The sequence below is a fragment of the Triticum dicoccoides genome, chromosome 6B (genome assembly GCF_002162155.2).
Source record: "Triticum dicoccoides isolate Atlit2015 ecotype Zavitan chromosome 6B, WEW_v2.0, whole genome shotgun sequence".
Classification (NCBI taxonomy): domain Eukaryota; kingdom Viridiplantae; phylum Streptophyta; class Magnoliopsida; order Poales; family Poaceae; genus Triticum; species Triticum dicoccoides.
The window spans coordinates 578,068,371-578,079,905 of record NC_041391.1 but is presented as its reverse complement, the minus strand read 5'-3'; the positions used below and the strand labels follow the sequence as shown (position 1 = coordinate 578,079,905).

The 11,535-nt window shown below is 42.2% G+C and overlaps 1 protein-coding gene across 1 annotated transcript; it reads right to left on the bottom strand.

Moving 5' to 3' along the window:
- Window positions 1-377: 377 nt before the first annotated feature.
- Window positions 378-6,557, bottom strand: LOC119325595 (probable RNA-dependent RNA polymerase 1). The gene is made up of 5 exons (XM_037599327.1): window positions 6,282-6,557; window positions 4,655-5,205; window positions 2,387-4,233; window positions 1,984-2,134; window positions 378-1,385 (listed from the first exon to the last, which is right to left on the bottom strand). Exons 2-5 carry the CDS (start codon window positions 5,183-5,185, stop codon window positions 552-554), a joined length of 3,363 nt encoding a protein of 1,120 aa, XP_037455224.1. The 5' UTR covers window positions 5,186-5,205; window positions 6,282-6,557; the 3' UTR covers window positions 378-551.
- Between the last annotated feature and the right edge of the window lie 4,978 nt (window positions 6,558-11,535).

Genomic DNA, 11,535 nt, shown 5'->3' with positions numbered 1-11,535 from the left:
ATCTCATAGAGCCCTGGCCTAGAGATGTCTTTTTCATGGCATTGCGAGACCACCTTCTGAAGCATTGCATTTCTCAACGAGTACACCGGAGATCATATCAGGTGAATCACTATTCGTGGTTTCAGTACTTTTCTCTTCTGAACCAGACCACCAGTTATCAGCAATCTCGCAATGTCTAAATTTGGATCCTCCATTCATTTCAATGCAGCAAGCACTGGTCAAACACAGGATTAATATGAACATGCATAACCCTGCAAAAAAAAAAACATGCCTATTACCAAAAAGACAGGGGAAGAGCCGGTATGATTACAGATCAAACCACAGAAATATATTTAACGACTTTTTTTTTGCAAAAGAGAAATATATTTAAAGGCTGCAACCAAAAGACCCCAAGGTTCGTAGACACATGTACATCACCACATATCATATAGTTTGCAATTATAATTCCTTCAACGAACATTCTAGCACGAGAATCAACATGTTCAAATATATATACAATGCAAAAAAAAACAAATATATATACAACGCAAACCACAGCCTGATGGTAGCACTCAACCGAATATCATGTTTCGGCTCATGCTATTCTGGAGATCAAGCACATGAGGCTGCATCCTCCTTCGAAATTTCTTTCTCTGCTTGATGAGAAGCAGCTTGTCATAGACACACCATGGAAAGCTGATGAGGTGTGGCCGACCATATCCTTCATTGCAACAACCCCAGTACTCGGGGTGATAGGTAACATGATACCAAGCGGATGCCTTGGCATACAAGGCTTCAGGGACATCCCCGCTCTCACCGGCGTTCATCTCGCTGAACCATGACCTGGCTTCCTTCCGCAATGATTTCACCGCCTGTCTAATAGCATCTGCGTCACTACTCTTGGTAAAATTCTTCGCCATCTTAAGAATGCATCCACTTATTATCTCAGCCTCGCTTTTTATTCCATAGTGCTCCATCAGATTACCCAACTTGAAGTCATACTCTCCCTTCATCCACACAGCTTCCTCGATGTAGTCTTGGTAGCCATCAACAATCAAATCACTGTCATAAGACCGCCTTGCCACATCCTTTGTGAAATGCCCTATGCGAGGGCTCTGCTTCTTAATTTCCCTATACAGCTTCCCCATTGCTCCCTCAGATACATAGGTAGCCCTGTCGAGCTTCTCCATGAAATCTGGGTACTCCTTCACATGTAGTTCAGGCGGAATTTGAGCCGGCACTCCTGTCTTTGGGTAATCAACAGCAATGGAGAAGAGCTCTGCCAGCTTAATGCATGGTGTACTTTCAGCCTTCAAGCTTTCCCTATCCGCAAAGACCACATGCGCGTTGGCAATGATTCCCAGACTCTCATTAACTATGTAATTTGCGAAATACTCATGTACTTCCTGCACAATATTAGAATAGTTCCAAAAGCAGGGTGTCAGATTGTTTTTACAGGTTGCTTGGAATTTCCTTAAAAGAAGTATAATGTATGTACTCATCAGAAAAGAAACAGATTTATTCTTCCTACTTCCTCCGATCTAAAACATAGGTCTTTTTATCTTGTCAATTTGATCTTAAGTGTAGATCCTTCTACACTCCCAATACAGTTCTCATGTTCCAAATTAGCCCCACATAAATTTCATCAACAATTGAGCCTATAATTCTAGCATTTACTGTTGCTGGGGAGGAAAAAATTAGTCTTTGAAATAAATGAAGAGCAACATGTCTACCACCAACCTTGGTTCTTGTAACCAACTCTAAAAGTGCCTACATTTTGTATCAGGGGGAAAAGGACAAACAAACTAACTAAAACCTGCAGGTCTCAGGAAATAGGTTCAGGTAGTCAACTCTCCAGAAACACGAGAAGCAGAGTCAAAAAGAAACTCGCAATCAGAAGTACGACGATGAATAGCATGAAAAATGAATAATATGGCAATGGATGTACAGCCGTTATCATGAGTATCATGAAAAATGAATAATATGGCTAAAAACTTAAAATACCTCGATCATAACATCATGATCTAATGTTTCTGTTGGTGCTGGAGTATAGTCCATAGGTGCCACCATACGAGTTGGAATGAGATCTGGATCCCATGAAACAAAATATATATCCCCATCAAGATCACTCCCTGAACACTCGTTAGGATGAGGCCTGCATGAACCAAATTCGACATTGATTTCAACAACAAAGGGCAAAGACAACAAGAGTATGATATTGAAATAATAATATGACATGCATGAGTGCCAACTAGTAAAAGGTTATTCGATTTAAAATGTACAGAACTGTTTTATCTTCCACTGTTGGTTTCTAGTACCAAATAAGAACATAATTACAGAAATGAGATTTTGCTAAAAGACATATTCGAAAAACATAGAAGAACACGATGCAATGGTAAATACTTGCCTTGGCCCCTGCTGTGGAAAGACAACACAGTTAACCATATGGTCCAGAACAGGAGTATAAACAGCCTCGAGAATACGGATATCACCAGGGTGGAGGCAAGGGTTTTTGGCAACGATAACTTTTCCAGTTACAACGAACTTGTCACTGTCAATTGCACTATTAGAAGCTTGTATGAATACCTCTCCGTACTTCAGTGTGCGGGTTTCATCCAAGCATCCCATCATTGCTCGTCCTTCTGGGATGAATATCCTTGACTTTGTTTTCAATTCTAGCAGCTTGGATGCTCTAAAGGTTTGTAGAATCATAGAAAGATATGGTTCAAGATCCGGCTGGTAGCCACATAACAGCAATTCTTTAACAACATTGGTAACCTCTCCCATGGGCATAAGTTCAATTGCATCAATAGCAGCTTGCGGTTCGGTTACCATTCTGTTTAACTGCTTCACGGCTTCTTGTTGCTTCAGTTCAAATATGTTATCTCTGACTCCAAGTGTTGACAGAAGAGTGATTAACTGCCGATTCAGGAAACATGGCTGGTACTTGCTGTATGCAAGGACATCCAATGTGATATTGTCTGACGGAAACTTTGACATGCTTCTTCTTAAAGAAAGTTTCCAGTGTGATCTTGGATTAATAGCGACAACACCCTTGTAACCCCCATACCTTATTTGGAAAGCAGAGGGAGTAAAGCGGGCCAATTTGCACTTCTTAGACACTTCATCTGCAAAATCAGCTGAAATAGTTCCAATTCCATCAGAGAATACATACTTCGTACCGTTTGTCACATCTGGAATTACTTGCGCCTCATACTGATGTACCTTCAAGGTTTCTGTTGAGGCGCTAAAGGACTGACCAAGCCTTGCAGCATATTTTGCCACATTTCTAATATTACGGAAGTTCCCCATCCACTCCCTGATGTCACTGGCAGACAACCCCGGACGAGAAGCAAACATCCACGCAGAGTTATCCCGCAGCTGGCTTGAAGAGAAAGCCAAAAACTCAAAGTGCTTGTTACCAATAGTGATGCCATTTGAAAGGACCGACAGAATTCTGTTGTACAGAGCAGTTCTCCTTGCATTATTTCCTGGAGCAGAACGTGGTGATAAATCAGTCGAACGAAGCTTCTCACAGTCCTCATCGACAAACGAAATCCGAAGGAAGTTATCCAAATCATCAGCGTAATTCCGTACAACACGATTTGAGACATTAATTTCAGGACCATAAAAGTACACTTTTGCAGGGGTAATTTGCACCCTGTAAACATATACCAACCCATCATCATCCAGAGCTATGTTTGGTGATGTTAACATGTAGCGTGATCTCTTAATTTCTTTGTATTGTTCAGATAACCAATTTGTTGGATTCAAGCAAGTCTTTTTTAGGTATGACATATTTTCAAGTGCACGCTTTATATGGTCAATACATACATATCCCGGGCTGACCAGACGGTAGAAGTTGTCATCAAGTGTCGGCCCACTAAGTGTCCCATTCTGAACCATGTGGTTGATCTTGAAGAGTATCTCATAGGGGACATCAGTGAAATAAAGAGATTTCACAATTGGAGCAAAGCAAGTATTGCTTGAATATGAATGTCCACGCTGGCAATGAAAGTCACGCTTGTGTTCTTTATAGTAAACAAAGTACTCTTTAATGTTGGGGAGATCACAATCATGTGGTAGCTCCAGACACAGAATATATGATTGTCCAATGCTGGCTAATGGAGTAAAATCAGTAGTTCTGGTCCACTGATCATCAGTATCATCCCTAAAATAGTTGAATAATGGATCGTCGTACATAGAACCTGAACGGTGTAGGTTTTGTTCGTAAATTTTTGGAGCAGCCAGAACCTGAGAATTGACAAAAATTCTTAAACTGAGGTTATGACAAATCTAGAGCACCAAGCTTTCAAGAAACAGAAAAAACTTGAACGAGGTAAAAAGCTGTTCCAGCATTTTAAAGAGGTATGCAACTATCGAGGAAATACTGCAGTTGGTGTTCCCATCCCATCATCTTGGGCTCTAATGTAAAACTCAAAGTAGCATAACTTCATAAGGATTGGTTATCATTGTATCGGTACTCTAAGAGAAAATGAAAATTATTGTTGTTCACTTGTAACAACACACAAACATTTCAGAGTACATAAAACAAAAGGAGGAGCAAACACATGAATTAGCAACAACTAAACATGTCACGTGAATTTGAAGGTAAATGTAAAATGAAATCATGAAAAGCATGTTCAGCACAGATAAACAAGTGCTGTAAACATACCTGAATCAAAAGGAACTCTTTTTCTGATCCAGGTGGACGATGAAGCTGGATCTCCCATATGCTCTCATATGAAAGTTCAAGTTTGTATATCTTCAACTTGTAGGTCAGGCAAAAGTCAAGCTTCTTCATAGCAAATCCAAACTCAACAGAAACGTCTGTTCCACTCCACAGAACAGATAGAACTCTTTCCCTCAGAAGGCAGCCAAAATGCAGTGTTGCATCCTTCTTTAGTTTAAACATCGTAGCTCTTGGTTTCAGAACAATGTCACGTTCCGCAGGTCGGACCTTCAGATAATTACTTCCACTCCTAAGTGCATTCCCTCGAGCCGCATTCACCACCAGCGAAGCATGTGCCTCGGTCTCGAACTGAACAATAGCAAAAGATCTTGAGTTTGCAGAGATGTTCTTTGGAGGCCTGAGCTTGACGGCACAGACTTTACCCACACCGACAATTCGTTCCAACAAATCCTTGACTTGGTGAACATTGACAGTTGCAGGAAATCCTGACACCTGAAGAGTCTTGCCGCCCATGGTGATGGTGCATATGAAAACTACAGCAGTGCATAATCATGGTAAAAAAATCAGTCAAGTCACTCGAAAGTATAGACAGATCTGTACACATAAGGCAGGTCTTCTTTTTAGGAAGAAATTCAGGTTCCAGTTTTTATATTAGACTTGTTTTAGTTCAATCTCGAAACTAATGAATAAGGAACGTATGGAATGTCAAACACTAGTACTATAATAAATATACAATCACTCAAAACTATGTAGATCCATGTACAACGGTTTCACTCAAAACTATAACTGTTGTGACAAAATCCCATTACAATGGGATGCATAAACATGTCGACCAAAAAACAAACGCCCCTCTTCAGAAAAAGGACGCCACTAACCAGCGAACGTCAGATTTTTAAGCAATCTCAGCGAACGCCCTTAGTACCGTCGAATGCTGATCGAACGCATGGTAATTACTCTGCAGAGTGTGGCAATTTGTCTGACTTTTTTTTTACTACATGGAAATTTTCGCTTTAGAAGCATGGCAAATCCCTTACAACAGCATGACAATTTTATCTGTCGTCGCATGGCAATTCTAGGAGTTCGCTGGGAAATCTTAAAAATCTGACGTCAGTTTGTAACATTTTTCGAAAACAAATGTCAATCAATAAAACAACCAAGGACGTAGTACATTTACCAAATCTGTACGCCCGCTACCCTTCCTCGTCTACCTCGATAATACCTTCCAAAAAAATTGCAGGGGACAAAAGCAACGCCCTCTATTAATGGCAAGCAGGGGCGGACTGAACGTGGCGTTTGGGGGTTTAGCTGAACCCCGCAAAATCCAGGAAAAATAAGTTGCGCTCGAGCCTGCGCACCAAACCCCATCGGACCAACTCCGATCTATCTAATCTAGAGGGAGAAGAAAACTCCGACCGACCTCGCGCCCCGCAAAAGGACAACCTAGCAGACCCGCGGACGAAGGAAGCAAACAAACGAACAAATCGGCAACAAATTACGAACGGTTCGGGCCCCGGCTGCTCAATGCCACAGCAAGGCAGATAGGAAACCCCAAACGCCAAAACGACTCGAGGGAGGGAACGATCCGTCCGATCAGGGTAGGATTCCTTACCACTTTACCAGCGAAAAGGAAGGAATCAGGCCGACGCCAGCCCAGGACCAGCAGCAGCAGCAGGCATCGCCATGGCCGTCGCTCCCGTCGCCGTCGGCGCAGCAGATTGTGGAACAGCGGCAGCGAGAAGTGGATGGATCTGGGAGGGAGTTGGGGAAGATGGATGGGCGAACGAGAGGGGGGAGGAGTTGATGAGCGCTCGATGGTTTCGTCGCCGAAGCGGAGGCGAGGAGGCGAGTGGAGAGGAGGAGAAAGGAGGCGGACTTGAGGGGAGAGTCGGTCAATGTGCACGTACTAACATGTACTCCCTCTGTTCCTAAATATAAGTCTTTGTAGAGATTCCACTATGAACCACATACGGATGTATATAGATGCATTTAGGTGTAGATTCACTCATTTTGCTTTGTATGTAGTCCATAGTGAAATCTCTACAAAGACTTATATTTAGGAACGGAGGGAGTATAAACGAACTACGGAGTAGTACTAGGTAGGTGGGGCCGGGGGATGCGGGGTATGGGATGGGATTGGGCCGGATACGTCGAAGGTTCGTTAATTGCGCTGCGGAATCTTCACCGATATAGGCATGTAATCTAGAAGCCCGTGAAGGAAAGACTGGCACGGCCAGTATAACAAAATCGGCTCGTTTAGTTTCCATCTTTATAACGTGCAAAAGGAAAGCATCACAACCATTCTACTCTCCGTCCCATAGTACAGAGCGTTTTTGAAACAAGAAAACGCTTTTATATTATAAGACGAAGGAAGTACTCGGTACCGCTAGACAAAAAACTTTGTAGAAACCACATTTGAAACTCTAGAAAAAATCTAAAAAATACAGGATGTTAAGAGGGTGATATCCCAAACCCATCTAGTTCAATTTCTAGACTTGATACTGATGCTTGCATTTGCCTGGATTTTATTTCAGGCTTTTCCGGCAATGTTCGTTCAGTGCGAGGAGATGTTTCTACAGAAGTGCATGTTGTAGCCAATGCAACAAGACCTTTTGGCCCTGATACCATGTAGAAGTGCATGCTCTAGCCAATGCAATCAAAAGATCGATCTGATGAAATAGACTAGGCAACACATTTATACATCAACATTTTCTGTCGATTAAGAGTCATCTGTGGCAACTTCGTCAATCTCAAAATGCTATGCCGGCTCAGTCTCTCGGAGGTGCTCACAGGGAAGAACGTGTGTGTGCGCGTTCATAGGGATGGGTACGTGCGTGTATGTGAGCGACTTCCATTATACCGTGTTGAAAAAAGAGGGTGTTGTTTTATAGCCATGCGCATGACAATCAAGCATCACCTTCTTAGCATCTCATACTTTTTTAGATTTTTCCGAAACTCCAAAACATCTTTTCTGCGTGGTTTTCATCAGTTTCAACTGAATGTTGGTATATATGTCATATTCTTCCCTAATGTTACATCCCCAGAGTTGACTTCTTTTTTTTCTTGTTGTGGGACTTCACACCTACCACATATCTTGATGTGTTTCCTCATTGGTGGTCATCCTTTCTCCACCTAAGCGGCATACATGCTATTTATGGTTGAGGAGGACATTAACACTCATGCTATGACCATTTGGTCCTCCAAGGTCCCCAACCGCGTGAATTTTTTGCAGGGCTATTGTTCAGAGACCGGCTTAGCTCCAAGGTCAACCTTCGTCACAAACATATCTCAAGTGATGCCCTGTGCCCACAATGTGGACATGCCTCCGAGGACACTCTATATATCTCCATCCTATGTCCGCATGCAGATAGGATTTGGCAGCACATAGGCATCATCCCACCCATTGCATTGATGCAATTTGGGTATTGCCGAATACCGCTTGGATTGGATCTATCTGTTTGGTCCACCTTACTCCTCATTATCCTTTGGAAGATTTGGGCATCACCGAATGTTATAGCCTTCAACAAGGTTGACCATCATAGCTCCACTAACGATGACACGTACCTAGGATAGGGTCTTAGGCATGACCTAGACACCCTACCCAAGGACACTGCCCTAGAGTCAAAAACATTCAAAGTCCAACAGAAGGCACCGACTGAAATCACCTTGAAGTGCAATCCACTCGACAGAAGATTCCACTCGGACACCCCAATTCCACTCGACCACAGTAGCGTCACTCGACCATACGAAGAATCACTTGGAGTACAGAAGATCTAAGGCCACCCCAGGATGGCAACCGTCAGGCGTTCACTCCGTAGTCATAAAGATCATTAATAGCTGGCGTTACCAGTAATGCCCCTGCCTTAACTCACATTGAACCCTGTGTAACTGAGGGCTACAAGGGGCCTGGCGCACTCTATATAAGCCGCCCCCTCCACAGGCACAAGGGTCCGCACCACCTGTAACTTCCTGATACGTCCATTTTGCATCATGCTTTTATATCGATGTTTATTGCATTATGGATTGTTACTACACATTATGTCACAATACTTATGCCTTTTCTCTCTTATTTTACAAGGTTTACATGAAGAGGGAGAATTCCAGCAGCTGGAATTCTGGGTCGGAAAAGGGGCAAATATTAGAGACCTATTCTGCACAACTCCAAAAGTCCCGAAACTCCACAAAAGTTAGTTTTGGAATATATTAAAAATATTGGGTGAAGAAAGCACAAGAGGGGGGCCACCCACTATCCACGAGGGTGGAGGGCGCGCCCTCCTGCCTCATCGGCCACCTGGCAGCCCCCCGATGCCATCTTCTAGTATATGGTGTCTTTTGCCCTGGAAAAAATCATAAGGAAGCTTTCGGGACGAAGCGCCGCCATCTCGAGTCGGAACCTTGGCGGAACCAATCTAGGGCTCTGGTGGAGCTGTTTTGCTGGGGAAACATCCCTTCGGGAGGGGGAAATCGTCACCATCGTCATCACCATTGATCCTCTCATCGAGAGGGGGTCAATCTCCATCAAGATCTTCACCAGCACCATCTCCTCTCAAACCCTAGTTCATCTCTTGTATCCGATCTTTGTCTCAAAACCTCAGATTGATACCTGTGGGTTGCTAGTAGTGTTGATTACTCCTTGTAGTTGATGCTAGTTGGTTTATTCGGTGGAAGATCATATGTTCAGATCCTTTATGCATATTAATACCCCTCTGATTATGAACATGAATATGATTTGTGAGTAGTTACGTTTGTTCCTGAGGACATGGGAGAAGTCTTGTTATAAGTAGTCATGTGAATTTGGTACTCGTTCAATATTTTGATGAGATGTATGTTGTCTCTCCTCTAGTGGTGTTATGTGAACGTCGACTACATGACACTTCACCATTGTTTGGGCCTAGGGGAAGGCATTGGGAAGTAATAAGTAGATGATGGGTTGCTAGAGTGACAGAAGCTTAAACCCTATTTTATGCGTTGCTTCGTAAGGGGCTGATTTGGATCCATATGTTTCATGCTATGGTTAGGTTTACCTTAATTCTTCTTTAGTAGTCGCAGATGCTTGCGACAGGGGTTAATCATAAGTGGGATGCTTGTTCGAGGAAGGGCGGTACCCAAGCACTGGTCCATTCACATATCAAATTATCAAAGTACCGAGCGCGAATCATATGAGCATGATGAAAACTAGCTTGACGATAATTCCCATGTGTCCTCGGGAGCGTTTTGCTTTATATAAGAGTTTGTCCAGGCTTGTCCTTTGCTACAAAAAGGATTGGGCCACCTTGCTACATGTTAGTTACCTTTGTTACTTGTTACCCGTTACGAACTATCTTATCACAAAACTATCAGTTACCGATAATTTCAGTGCTTGCAAAGAATACCTTACTAAAAACCGCTTGTCATTTCCTTCTGCTCCTCGTTGGGTTCGACACTCTTACTTATCAAAAGGACTACGATAGATCCCCTATACTTGTGGGTCATCAAGACTCTTTTCTGACGTCGTTGCCGGGGAGTGAAGCGCCTTTGGTAGGTGGAATTTGGTAAGGAAAAAATTTATATAGTGTGCTGAAATTTACTATCACTTGTTACTATGGAAAATAACCCTTTGAGGAGCTTGTTTGGGGTATCTTCGCCCCGACCAGAAGAGCAAAGAGTTGCTCCTCAACCTACCGAACCTACTGAAAATGTTTACTTTGAAATTCCTTCGGGTATGATAGAGAAACTGCTAGCTAATCCTTTTACAGGAGATGGAACATTACATCCTGATATGCACCTAATCTATGTGGATGAAGTTTGTGGGTTATTTAAGCTTGCAGGTATGCCCGAGGATGTTATCAAGAAGAAGGTCTTCCCTTTATATTTGAAGGGAAAGGCATTGACATGGTTTAGGCTATGTGATAATATTGGATCATGGAACTACAGCCGATTGAAATTGGAATTTCATTAGAAGTTTTATCCTATGCATCTGGTTCACCGTAATCGTAATTACATATATAATTTTTGGCCTCGCGAAGGATAAAGTATCACTCAAGCTTGGGGGAGGCTTAAGTCAATGTTATATTCATGCCCCAATCATGAGCTCTCAAGATAAATTATTATTTAAAAAAATTTATGCTCGGCTTTCTCTCAATAATCGCTCCATGCTCGATACTTCTTGTACTGGTTCTTTTATGATGAAGACTATTGAATTCAGATGGGATTTATTGGAAAGAATCAAACGCAACTCTAAAGATTGGGAACTCGACAAAGGTAAGGAGTCAGGTATAATACCTAAGTTTGATTGTGTTTAATCTTTTATGGATACCGATGCTTTTCGTGAATTTAGCACTAAACATGGACTTGACTCTGAGATAGTAGCTTCTTTATATGAATCATTTGCTACTCATGTTGATCTCCCTAAGGAGAAGTGGTTTAAATATCATCCTCCCATTGAAGTAAAAGTAGTAGAACCTATTAAAGTTGAAGAAAATACTATCACCTATAATGTTGATCAAATTGTTCCTACTGCTTATATTGAGAAACCACCTTTCCCTATTAGAATAAAGGATCATGCTAAAGCTTCAACTGTGGTTCGTAAGAGTAATGCTAGAACATCTACACCCCCTGAGCAAATTAAAGTTGAACCTAGTATTGCTATGGTTAAAGATCTCTTGGTCGATAATATTGATGGGCATGTTATTTACTTCTGTGATGAAGCTGCTAGAATTGCTAGACCGGATACTAAAATAAACATAGACCTGTTTTTGGCATGCCTGTTGTTTCTGTTAAAATAGCAGATCATTGTTATCATGGCTTATGTGATATGGGTGCTAGTGCAAGTGAACTACCTCATTCCTTATACGAAGAAATTATGCATGATATCGCACCCGCTGAAA